Source organism: Nesoenas mayeri (genome assembly GCF_963082525.1).
Source record: "Nesoenas mayeri genome assembly, chromosome: 6".
NCBI classification, from domain to species: domain Eukaryota; kingdom Metazoa; phylum Chordata; class Aves; order Columbiformes; family Columbidae; genus Nesoenas; species Nesoenas mayeri.
The window spans coordinates 10,380,432-10,393,847 of NC_137545.1; the positions used below are offsets into that span (position 1 = coordinate 10,380,432).

At 40.6% G+C, this 13,416-nt stretch overlaps 1 protein-coding gene across 6 annotated transcripts in view; it reads left to right on the plus strand.

The window, feature by feature from the left end:
- AGAP1 (ArfGAP with GTPase domain, ankyrin repeat and PH domain 1) overlaps window positions 1-13,416 on the plus strand; it is a 361,066-nt gene that overhangs the window by 258,055 nt on the left and 89,595 nt on the right. For all 6 annotated transcript variants that reach the window (XM_080347158.1, XM_080347153.1, XM_080347156.1 and 3 more), the window contains one exon: window positions 11,733-11,894. In XM_080347158.1, the coding sequence (XP_080203284.1) occupies window positions 11,733-11,894 (162 nt within the window). The remainder of the gene's footprint in view (window positions 1-11,732; window positions 11,895-13,416) is intronic.

The window sequence follows — 13,416 nt, forward strand, 5'->3', positions numbered from 1 at the left end:
TCTCTGTTTCCTTAGTCCTGCTGTTTAAATCCTGAGCTATATTATATAGATTTTTACAGTTCTGCAGTTCTCCAGAAACCCATCTGCTTTTCTTGTTTAAGATCATCTTCTTTCTGCTCTTTGGCTCCCTCCGATTAAAATATAAAGAATTATTGCATACATCAATTAAATCCTGCACTTGGTTCCAAAATAGCAAGAAATGTGAGTTTTCATTTTCAGATAATTTGACGTTGGCAACCTCATGCTCATCTTAATCTTGTTCACAGCCTGAAGTGCCAAATGCCTGTCAGTAAATTGTTTATGTAACTAAATTAACTTTTTGAGTGGAACTATAAAGCTTTGGTTTTTGCCAGTGTTTGCTTATGGATGCTTAAATGCATATTTCGCTTTTAGTTTTGTGTAAAATTAAAACTGAAATAGGAAAGCGTATGGCATGTTCCTTATAAGAGGGGAGAAAAAGATCTTTTTTCTAGTTACTGATGTTGATTAATCTGACTTGATTGTCTAGAAATGTTCAATAAATCAGTGTTTTTTCTGCCTGTAGCTGGGTTTGGTTGTCACACCTCCGTTTGTCCCCGCTCACGAGGAAAAAAACAAACAAATTCAAACCAAAGCAGTTTATTTTTATTATGGAGCATGAACTTTAGCCTGACAGGATAGTGAGAACAGTGAATGTTCTCTTTATCAGGTCTCCAAGCTCATGTCTGGGAGACGCTCCCCGTTCCTGACCGTTCAGGCACAGGGTCAGCGTGCTGCAGAACACGGCTGGTGGTATTTAACCATCATGGAAAGTCAGTACTTACCGAGTAAGGAAAGTGGATACCGGCACTGATGTCACTAGAAACAGGTGGCACTTTTAACTTCAGATTGTGTTTTAAAATATATATATATATCTCTATACCTCCACTGCTGTCTCCTTGTCTAACTTCAGCTGCAAGCTGGTTCTCTGTAGCTCAGACACTTGACATTTGACAGGTACAGCACTTAGAAGTCTGTAAAATATATTCTGTTCTCTGTTTCTCTATTAGTATCTGTCAGAATGGAAGGGTTAATATTGAAGGTGATTGCGCCCCTGTACGAAGTGAATTCTTCATCAGGAAGGCCATCCTGTAATATCATTTGTATAAAAAGGTAGTTTAATCTTTCAAAGGTGTTTTTTTTGTATGTTTGTAGTTTGAGTTTGCTTTAATCTTAAATGTTTGCAGTTTGGAGTGAGCTTTGCTGTGATGTTTCTTGGCAGGTCAGTCACCGGATAGTCTGAGATAGAGGATCAGGTGTGATTGTTTTCCCCAGTGTCTCAGAAATAAATGTGACCTGTGTTCTTAGACTGCTTAAATAGCGGCTGAGACATCAACACATCGACTGTGTTCAGCAGCAGCAGAAGGACGGATCTTGTGGCACTAGCTATTATATTAAAAGCAAAAGAGCTACATTTGATGTGAGGATGCCTGTATGCACTCAGGAGTGATGTATTTTGATAAATTTTAATTGCAAGGAAATAAGTACATGAGCTGGATTCACACAATATCCTACAGGAGTTTATGAACTTTGAAAATGAAAATCATGTTTACAGAGAATAATATAAATGAGAGACACATTCTCAAGTAAACATGCAGCAAAGATAAAGTACTGAAGGAGAAAAGTGTGACACGATAAACACTTCTAATTCAAATAATATGGCTTAAAATTTTAATAAGCCAAATGCATTCCATATTTAAGGACCTGATAAGTAAGACTTAAGCAGGGAATCAGTAAGCTTCCCAGATCAGTACACTTTATTTTTCTTAATCTTCTTATCTAAATGTATATAATCATAATATAAATGTTGAATTTAGATAAAGTTTAGATGAATTTTAAACATGAAGTTGAGAAAGTGAATGTTAATGTATAGCTACCATTGGAGTAATTCCCTATTTCAGAATGTCTTCTTTTTATGTCCATACGTTCGTAGTTCAAATAGATGCTTGGAATAATTTGATTTCTTGTTTAATGTATGTCCAGAAGCACCCTGCTTTGTTTTGCCAGAATCTGGACAAAGGATGAGCGAGAACCACACGATGCTTCTATTTTTTTCTCCGGCTTAATGAAGTTTCTGTTGCGATTAACATGAGAGCCGTTGTCTCATCAAGCATGCCTGTTGGCGGGCTCGGTTTCTTTCCAGTCCAGATCACAGAGCATGGGGTACAGGGATGTTGTGTATACGTTACCTATGGAATCCAACACTTCAAAGCTTCTCACAGCATATACAGTTCAAGGAGTGAAAGAAGCCTCTGTGTTAAATCTGATACGCGACTCCTTCACAACCTGCTGATTGTTGGGGGGCAGCTGGAGCGCGGAGACCTGGCCTTCCTGCAGGTGGAAAAGCTGCTCCTTTCAAGTCTTGGCCCGTCATTTGTTACAGTTGATATCACCCCTTAATTCAGCGATCGTGTGTGCCACCCATGGTCCAGGGCGATGACGAGTATCCAGTTTACAAGGCACTCTAAGTGGCTCTTCTGATGTGTGGATTTTGGGAGAGAAAAAGTAGGGCCCTGACTTGTGTTATCTAAACCTTCGGAAGAGCTGGTGAGAGCCAGAAAGAGTACTTGACTAAATTTTAATTCTCTTTTAAAGTCTGTCAATTACATTTATGTCATCTAACACATACAAAAAGCAGCATAGATGTAGCTTTATGTTAAAAGCTTTACTTTTCAGCTACAGGTTTCTGCAATAGGAAAATGTTTGGTTTTGTTTTTGACTAAGAGCATCTTTGCTGTTGCTTCCATTATTTCTTTTCCTTTCTGATGCTGGTGCCTGTGACATATGTTACCAGGAAAGCCTTATCCTTTTCCTACTTAGCATGATGCCGTTAACTTCCTGTCTGCTATACAGCTTTAATTGTGAAATATTGATAACGAAAGTCTCTTGACTTTTTCCAAAACCCTGATATTAGGGCTTGTCACTGGAGTCTTGTGACTGACAGTGGAAAGTTTCCTCACCTCTTCTCAATTACCAGTGAGTGGGTTTGATGCTTGAAGTTATCCACAGGTTATACAGACTGAAGGTTAAAGTACAAGAGTAGAGACGAGACGTGGCTCTTCCTGGCTCTGAGCGTTTCTTTGAAGAGAGTCAGTTCTTCCTTTCTGTCTTATTTTGCCTATCTTGAAATACAGGGTAAATATTTTAGTAGGAAATGAGTCAGTAAGGCATGGGTTCATTATTTTCCAAGTGCCTTGAGACCTCAAGGTTTTATTTCAAAGCAAAATGTTGTTACATTACATATATATATATATATATATTTTTAGAAGACAATGCTGATTGTTAGATCAGGGTGGAGCTCTGACCCTGTCTCTATAATTGAGATGAATGTATTATGTATATAATTTTGACCAAGGGTATAAAATAGTATTTGTCATGCAATGTTGTATATACTTGATCATGGTGTAGTCTGTTCATCCAAGATGTGTTCTTTTAGTCATGCTCAAAGTGTTTCTTTTTCTGCAAATCACCATTACTTGAGATTCTCTAGATGGGTTTGCTAGGTCTAGCATGGCACGGTTGGTAACTATGCTTGAGGTGTCTGGTTATCTACCTAGCTTCAAAAATGGCAAACAGGCAAGCCAAAACATGAGCTGGAATTGAACCCGGAGATGCAGCCCTGAAACCATTCCACAACCAGTATAGTTTGTCTTCAACAGGATCATCCATCCATCCTTTTCTCCCTCATGGGATGGCTAAGAACTAGTTACCTGAAATTAATCCCATAACTAGCTGCCATTTGTAAAATCCCACCCTTCCCCATTTTGTATGCAGTTGATGGCCAGGAGAAACACCGCCCATAGCATCGTAACACCCAGTTTGTAGCAGTTCAGGGTGACACCATGTAAGACTCGCATCTTCTCAACAGATCTGATGCTGTGCAGTGAAAACGCTGTGCCAGGAGAATTAAAGACATCCCTTATACATCTAGACTGGAGATCCATTTAGCAGGAGCCATGAAGTTAGTTTGCCTTGAGATGTGGTGGCATCCTGCAACATCTAAGACTTGCATCTCAGAAAGAGATTGTTGTCCTTATGTGTTCAAACAACTTGTCACACGTGATCTTTCCACAGGGCATGTTCAGCACACAGTACAGAGGAGGCAAATGCAAAGATGCATCTGTGTAATGGGGGATAAGATAAATTAACAAACTGTGTTAACTCGGGGAGTAGTTTATAATATCTCTGCCCTGACCTGAACCTGCTTTAGGCAAGATGTGCAGAGGAGAGGTTAGCATCTCCTTCCCAGTTCACGTGCTGGGGCTTACTGGTCCTCTGAAATACAGTTAATCTTTACTGCTGATGCTTGGCACCATTTTGGCAACACAGGAGGGTCAATTGGGAATAGATGTTTCCTCTCCTTGTGTCAGATGGTAAATTCCTTCTGCGATACAAGGAGCTTACGTCCTAAGATGGATGTGAAAAGGATTTAACAGGGTACGGTTGCTTCTTTTCTTGCTAGCAATACTTCAATTGCAAGGGAGCGGGGTGGTGTTTTGCCAGCACTGTAATACATTGCTCTTTAGGAGGGAAAATGTAGTGAGCAATGTACTTCTGTGTTTGTGTGGAGGTGGTTGTTGTTGGTTGGTTTGTTTTTAATGCTATATTGCATTTTTGCTTTCATGCTTCCTTTATGCTGGCCAGACATTGCGTATTGGTAGGAAATGAGCTAGAGGTAACTTTGACTTTCCTTTAGATAAGGGAGATTGTAACAAGGGTCTTACTGTCTCCGAAATGATTGAAGCCAGTCTTTCCAATACCTGTGCCTTACTGTCACGAGGCTGATGTTCTCTCACAAGTCTGTGGATGATGTCCCTCGCTTGTCACAAAGAGGCTTATTAGGCTGCCGAGTGGAAACGATCCTGTCATGCCAAACTTGCCTTCGGGTCTGTTCTGCTTGGGGCATGCTACCACCCATCAAAAGCCAGACCCTCCAAAACCAGAAGATATCTTTTTGTCAAGAAGGAAGCTTTGTTTTTCTTATTTAATTGAAATTGCTGTTAGAGGGAAGGAGGCAGGAACTTGGGCATTCAGAGGGGCTTTCTGTACATGACAGGATAGCTTTGTGATTTACAGGCTCTAGGCACAAGGCTGGAAAAATGGTAGATGCCGTGGAAAGAGAATACTCCTGAGGCTCTTTCATCTCCATCCCCCAGTTCTGCTCAGAGCTTCCTTTTAATTTCGTTCAGTGCAGCAGGTTAATTTAAGCCCTCGATAGCTTGAGTGTCCAAGCTGAATTCAGCTAAAGGATGACCGGGTGCACCTAATTCCTGCCGAAAGTATGAACTCTGTGTACGTTAAAAATATTTGCCTTTTTTTTTTTACTGTAGGCTGTAATCTTGTGCCACCCCTTCTCCCCCACTCACGAGTGTTTATCATCATCCACAGACTTCTACCAAGCTGCAGTTTTGACAGGATTTTAATGTCAGTCCTGTACATCCGTGCCTGACTCCAGCCTTCTGCGCTCATTGTGCAATTGCAGCATCCCTTTAACTTCGGTTTGAGGCAGAGGAGGAATATAAAGAACCTGATAGAACATTCATGGTAATAGCTGTAAAGGGAAGCTGTTGAGCATTGGATTTCACAGCCAGAAAAATCTCAGCTCAGGGAAATGGGTCTGAAATACAACTACAGATGGCTTAATCTATTGCTTCCTCTGTTTAAATAAAAGGATTGCTTTTTTCGCCTCTATTTAAAACACGTGTAGAAGATGAAAGTGTCCAGCTATTTTTTTATTATTCAGTCCACCAGCTACCGACATCTTTGCCTTATTTCATTTCAACACTAATGGCACAGTAAAAGTTCTGAAACACTCTCTTTGGATTCAGCCTTCCTTGGGTTGTGGCAAAGATTCCTGCTGCAGTCAGAGCTGTTGCTGTTGTTTTTGTCATCAGCACTTTCTTTTTCCCCTTGAACCTGGTGCTATTAATTGTGTTGCTGCTTCTGCTCTTTAATTGATCCCATTCACCAGTCCCGCTTTTGTAACATCTGACTTCTTGTCACTTCGACAAATCAAAAACCCAAATTAATCAATCTCCAGCCACTTGAGAATAAGGCCGCATTGGGGAGCTGGGCTTGACAAAAAAGTCTAATTTCACTTTGAAAGCCTGTTGGAAAATTTTAACAAGAAGATGCAAGAAAAATGTAAACCAGATCAAGCTCGACTTTGGTCTGTGGAGAATAGCGTCACCTGTTGAGTTTGTTTCAAGTTTTTGTAAATAGGTGATTTGACAAAAATATGAAATAAATCAAAGACACGGAGATAGAAGAGGTCAGAATATCCATGTTTCCGCTGCAGATGGTTACACAGGAGAGGGGGTTCTGTGTGTATGAGAGAGAATAGGAGCCATGGGCCAAAGATGAAGCTCCACGCTCGGATTTTTGTATCTCAGCCTTTGTGCTGTGCTATTCCCGTACCTTATATGTTGCCTCTTTTCTTCGTGATTTTGCACCCCCAGCCCTTTTACCCGGGACTGGGCACTCATACCTGCTTATTGTCTCTCATTTCCTTCGCCTCCTTGATTTCTGTGTTGGAATTCGCTGCAGCCCTGCTGTGCAGGCTCTGCAATCGATGAAGGAGAAGATGGCTTAATCCAAACCTTGGGTGCTCTCTGAGCAGATGCCTGGGGGTTTGGGATGCAAGTCAGCCCCATCCTGTGCCAGGGGCACCGAGGAAGCACAGGCTGGGTTTGAACTGTGTTTCCTACCCTTTTCAAATCCAGGAGAGCTCTCATAGTATCCTTAAATGGCACAAATGGAGTTGTCTGAGATCCATTTCTGGAGTGCGTGCAACTTTCAGATAACAAAACTTTAAAGATATATGAAATGGCACTTTTGTAGAATGTTAGGTTTTTGCAAACATAGTATAATACTGCTAGAGGATATCAAACATAAGTGTTTCAAATGGCAAGTAAAGCACAGTACAACAGCACAGCCCTTGAGAACCTTCTGAGAAGAATTGGTTGGTTTCTTATTTATGTTTAATGTTCTGCCTCATAATTCTCAGTTGTAGTTGTAGACAACACACTTCTTCCCTTCCACCTTTCATTTCTCCTGCTAGAATTTGTTGTAATCGAAAGGAACTTCTCTTATGACAATAATTGCAAAATGCATCTAGGAGAGAGGCAGGCATGCGACTTGCTTTCTGGAATAAAAGCTACATCGGCTCTTTTTTGTTTGTTTTGTAACTTCTAGCAAACGAGGGTCAGACTTGAAGAAGCAGAATCATTGTCTTATCCCATATGTCATGCACCTAAAGAGAAAAATCACTGCTCTAACAGCATAGTGATTGTTTGTTTTTTTAATACCCCATCCCTTGGTAGATTAAGGGGTTTTGTTACCAAAGTGTCACTTATAGTACCAGATATGGAGTGAGCTACTGCATACTTTTAAATGGTCTCAAACTTGCATAAATGTAAACTTGCCCTCAATACACTCTGAATTGACTGTTTTACTACTTTTTCTGGAATGAGCACCTATACTTTGTCACACTGGTTTGTGCAGAAGCTCTCCTATCACTTGGTATAAACTTGGCATTACTTCACGACCCTGCAAAGCTAGAAACTCACCTTTCCAGGAGAAACACGTTTCCTTGTCAGTACAGAAAGTTGCCAAATGCCCGTGTGAAATTCACGGCATCCTCCCTAAGGCGTCGTGAGTGTGCAGAGGTAACCAGAAGGATGTGGCTCTTTTCAGCACTCAAATGCTGCTGAGTGACGTTAATGGAAGGGAAGGGAAGGGAAGGGAAGGGAAGGGAAGGGAAGGGAAGGGAAGGGAAGGGAAGAAGGATGGCTGTTTTGGAGAGTGCATGGGTGTTTATAGCTCACGTCTGTAGGTTGCTGTCAGCAGCAGGCATAGGCTGGAGCACAACAATGCTCTGTTTTGGAGGAGAAGACATTTTTCAACAGCGTGTTGCTGCACGTCGTTTACAAATGTGGCCCAGCAGTTACAGAACCAAAGATGTGCTGGTCAGGACAACCCCAGCTACGTGGCAAGGGGAGAATTTTGTCCTTAATGTTGGATAATACAGATGTACACCCTGCAAATGATGACCATCATCAAGGAAAGCTGCCCGTACAGTCCATCAGAAACTGCAAAGCTAATGATGGGCTGGGCAGATAATCGTAGGAGAGTTAATTGTAAGGTTCGATATGGCATCTTGTCAGCAGAGATAAGTTGTCACGTTTTCCACTTGAGCTGAAACTAAATGATTGTAAAATAAGTTATGAGTGTCCTTGGGCCTGTCTGCCAGAATGATGGCTAAGAATACATTCCTGGCCCATCAGTCTCAAGCAGCCCGCTTGATATTTATGCGAACTGAATGTTATTTTATTCCCCCTCTAGTCATGCTTGTCAGCTTCCCGAGTGAAAAGTGAAACTGCTTCTTTGACTCATACTTCAAGTATTGAAGCTCGGAGAGGCTGCAGATTGTTATTATTATTACTAGTATTATATATTTTTTCGGGTGTGCGTTGAACATTGATGCCCGATTGGGAAGAACTAATGGCTGACATTGAACGCGCGGGATGGCTGCAAAACAGCCCATCCCAGCCCAGTGAAACGCATCTTATGTGTTCCAGTGCCTCTGTCAAAGCTAGTTTAGCCGTGGAGTAATGAGGCGCTTGCTTTTTTAATTTGGCGTGCCTTTTTCCTTGGCTTTTTTTTTTTTTACATATATATATATTTAATAGTGCTGGCAGTGGTCGTCTGTTCTCAGGCGTGGTAATTGATACAAAATAAAATGCATTATTTGTATTCAGTCAGGAGTATGAAATTACATTCAGCGGGCTGAAGCCTGAACTCATTTACAGTTTTCCGAAGCCGGGCTTTCAGGAGCCCTCTTTTCAATTTGAAGAATACCTTGTCAGGCAAGAGAAGTAGTGGGAAATGGGAAAGCACAGCGTGGAAGCCTAGCGCCTTTTGATTGCTCATATTTTAAACCGGGAGAATGTTAAATAACTTCCATCTTCAAAGGGTGGTCTCCGAAACTGGGAATACAGGGCATTAATACACCAACAATATCAGCTTGGCACTCGTTTACGAGCAGCTCGCGTTTCTTTTCTGCTTGAGGGGGAGGGAAAGCTTCAGGCTCTTCACTTCAGAGCCGTTTGACCCAAGGACGGCAGGTTATTACCTGGAAAGGGCTGCGGATCACGAGGATTTACCGTAGGAGGTTAATTCTTCAGCTCTCCGATGTCGGTTGTCAAACCGTACGTTCCGCATTTTTCAGAGCTCACGAGCAGGTTTTGTTGGTGCGATTTATAGCCTAGAAATTAGACTAAGCTGCAGCAAGCACACAGACCTACCTTCAATTTTTTTTAAACAAGGATCCCACTGGAAAATATATTCTGTAGTTTTGTGTTAGAGTGTGATTTCTTCAACATTTTACAGGTCTAGGGCATCGTGGTTGGTGCCAGAGTGACAGAGGGTGATGAACGCAGCCCTCGCACGCCTGTCTTGGGGATCAAAATGCTTCAGCACGCATCTCAGCATCGCCAATATTTGGAAACAAGCTTTTCAAAAGGTGTGGGAGAGGGTGGTAGAGCTGGATTTTCCTGGATTATGGTTTTTTCCCCTCCCCTTGAGTGAAACGGGATAATTCTTGCCACTTGCCTCATATTTATTGAGGAGGAAAAGTGAAGCATTTTGAGAAACTGTGTAGGTGCGAGCAAGCCTTCCTGGATGGTGAGCTCTCTGGGATTTTTCCATTATATTTATGAATTTTCTGGATTTTTCACAAGCAAATGAAAACGAATGAGACTCATTTTTGGTGCCCCGTGGCAGAACTTGCCGCCACAGCTGGGTCCCATCCTTGCAGTGCCTGACTCTGTGGCTGGCCTGTCTCAACACAGCGATTTTCATGTCACTGCTCCAAAGGAGAGGTTTTGTGTGGGGGTGAGTGGGTTTCAGAGGGGTTTTTTGGTGGTTGTTTTTTTTTTTTCACTATCCAACATATGAAACCTTCTCAAACAGAAGGCCAATATTTAGGTCTAGCAGTAACTGGCTTCCATCTGCATTTACTTTTGTAGTGCTAGCACCCTCTTTTGCATCCTCTCTTCTCTCAGTGTCAAGAGCCAAAGGTGTTTGTGTCCCCTTTGCCAAAAGCGTGCTGAGCGCTGGTATGGATTCTCATCGGGGTTTGCCTTCCTTTTCACTTGGAGAGACAGCAAAACCTTGCCAGGAGAGCTGCTTTGAGCATTTATGGGGCAAATGTTTAAAGTCTCCTATACAGATATACAGTAAATACATTCCCATTATTCCCTTTTGTGGTTAAATTTGATAATTGATTTCAAAATAATAGACGCAGAGAGAACAACAAAAATCCTTAATATAAAGCCTACATTTGATTTGGTCTTTATTGCCAGGCAATTAGCTACATAATTTGTCCTCCACTAATAACTGGCAGCACAACTGTGCTTAATGGGTTATTAGTAAGTAAAGTTTATTAGAAAAGAAAAGAAGTGTTTCTTTGTCAAACAGGCAGTTGTATGGGGATTTACCTACTTTAAAAAAATCAAAAGCTACTTTGTCACATAGTCTTTGGCCTGATATTTTACTAACACATTAATTCATCTTAAGTGCAACTCTGGTATTGCACTGAAGTGCAATATGGTATCTTACCAAGGTTCTGGAAATAGCTTCACTTTACATGATAGCAAGCAGTTTACTTGAAGTGTAGGATGTTATTTTAAATTTCGTAATTAAAACCAAACCAGTAGAAATATAATAGAAAAGCATTTAGCACTAATCATAGCCAAAAAATTGGTTGCAATTCAACTAAAATCATGGTACTAACCTTGGGAGAAAACACTGGATTAAGGTTACTTGAGTATTTGCTATGCAAAAAGACCAACATGGAGAGTGGAATTTCAAGTACATCCTCACTCACTAGACTTTCCTTCCATTTTGCTGTTAGATGTTTCTTGACTGAAAAAGAGAAGAACTACTCAAAGAGGAGGTGTTTGTGTATTACCAGCCTTTACGTGGACCAAGGAATACACTGGGGGTCTCTGCTTATGAGAGAGGGGTGTCATCGACCTCTAATTTTGATTTGATTGTGGGAGTTAATTGGTGGGAGAGGGGAGTAAATGTCATTAGTCCTTAAAATTGTTGCATGTTATGCTGCCATAGCTAATATAGTGGGAAACTAAACACACAATTATTTTTTTTCACTGGCAGCAGGTAGTGACCCTTTATCACACAATGTTAGTTGCACCAGGCATACATTAGTTACCTTGTTTTCCCACCATTATTGCTGTCACCACCTTTTCTGCATGTGTCGATCTGTAATATTAATGAAAGCAGACAACGTTCTGAGGATGTTGGGGTGTCTCTGTTCCATTTTGTATTAGAACGTCCCAGTGTTACATGAGTTAATTTGAGGCTCAGTAAGATCTTTATAAGAAACAGCAATTGGAAGTAATAAGGTGATTTCTCATTGGTTTTTGTGCGTTCCAGTCAGACTGCTTCTAAAATTGATGCGGAGTCCTGTTACTTTAATAGGAGTTGAATCAGAATTTCAGCCAAGTGACTTTTTGTACCTTTTTGAAAAAGTAATGGGTACTGTTAAGAAGCTCTCCTCTAGCCTCTGGAAGTCAATGAACTCAAGAAGTCATCTGCTAACAGACAGCAAGGGGTTTTATCTTGGATATTAGCAATCATTAAATTCTGCAATTCTTTTTTTTTTCCTCTGTCTCTCTCCCCAAAAACTACAGATACTGGATTAGGCGATTCTGTGTGTTCAAGCCCAAGTATATCCAGTACAACAAGCCCCAAACTCGATCCACCTCCTTCACCTCACGCCAACAGAAAGAAGCACCGCAGGAAGAAAAGCACGAGCAATTTCAAAGCTGACGGTATCTCGGGCACAGCTGAAGGTAAGCTTGTTCTGTGGTGAAAGTGTGAATTTTGAAAATGTTGTTCCAAAGAGCATTGTTAAGTGCTACTCAACTACACCATTGGCTTTGAATGCAAAAGGTAAAGAGAACTGTAAAGAGAAATTAAAGACTGATCTTTTAATTATTAAGTTGAATGATCTGAGGCACCACACAATGGTGAATTCAACTACCTGAAACATGTTTGGAACCGTTTTGGGATTTTTTTAACAAATAAAAAAGTGTCCCAAGTTAATATGGAGCATCATTAGCTGTAAAGGTAAGGTACAAGCATACCTGTAAGCTTAGAAAGAAAGAAAAAGTCAGGTTCACTCAACAGCTCATATACCATGTTAGAACTTGAGTATTTTTTCAGTATTATTAAATCTTGTGTTATCTCTTCTGCTTAAACACATCCTGAGCTCTAGAATCATAAATACTTCTCATGCCTGGTGTTGTTTGAATATTCAGATGCTCATGGAAAGATTGTGGTGTTGGAGGACAAAAAGGAAAAGGGGAGAGTTTAAATGTTTGGGTTATTTTTTAGAACCAGAAAGCAAAAGCCAAAAAGAACTTCCTTTTTTCCCTTAGTTTAGCTTACTATTTCCAATGTGAACACTGCTATAGCTGTTCAGTGCCCTTCTGAAGGGGTAACAATGTGTACAGTAGCCAGATATGATATAAAACATGCTTGTATCTTTAGAAAAGAAGAAAAGAAACATGCTAGGATTCAACCAAAAGACCTCCAGAAAAAAAGATGAACAAGGGTAGTTGGAAAGCTCAGAAACTGGGGTGTCAACATATAAGGAGAGATGAAAAACAGAGACAATGAAATAGCATTGTCAGAAATGGGGAGTGTTGGGTAAGAAAAAGATGCAGTTGTGAGTATTGGAGAGTAAAAAACAGCTAATTCAGTATCAAAGAGTGTTGGAACAAGTTCTGAAAAAAGGACAACAATTGCAGACAGCTGAAGAGACATTAAAAATAGATGTGATAATAGTATACAACTGAGAAGGGGCATGTTAACTACTACTTAGTCATCCTTATTTTCCATTTATTTAATTTCTCAATTGCACTTCTATCACATACGGAATTTATTTCCCCAGCTATCTATACAAATCCCTTTTTAAAAGCCATCAGCTTTTTTTCATAATAGCTCCTGTTGCGTTCTCTTTCCAGTCATTTAACTATCTTTACTGTTAGTTTCCCCCTAGTTTATGGCCTGAAGCCAAAATTTATTTTAACCTTTCATTTTTAATTTGTCGTCTTTTTTTTTTAACAATTCCTTTTACACCACTTATTTTCATACCTCAATGGCAAGTTAAAGAAGTGATTTTTCGGAGCTCTCACCATTGGTCCACAACTATTTTGTTAAAGTCAGTATGAAACAAGACCAGCTGGATATCAAGAGCCTTTGAAAATCTCTTTCTAAGTAGTTAATACGTGTATGTTTTCTTTCTCCTGGGGAGATTATTTTCACAAGTCACTGAAGCTGGAGCCTGTGTGGTCCAGGTCTGCAGGTGCA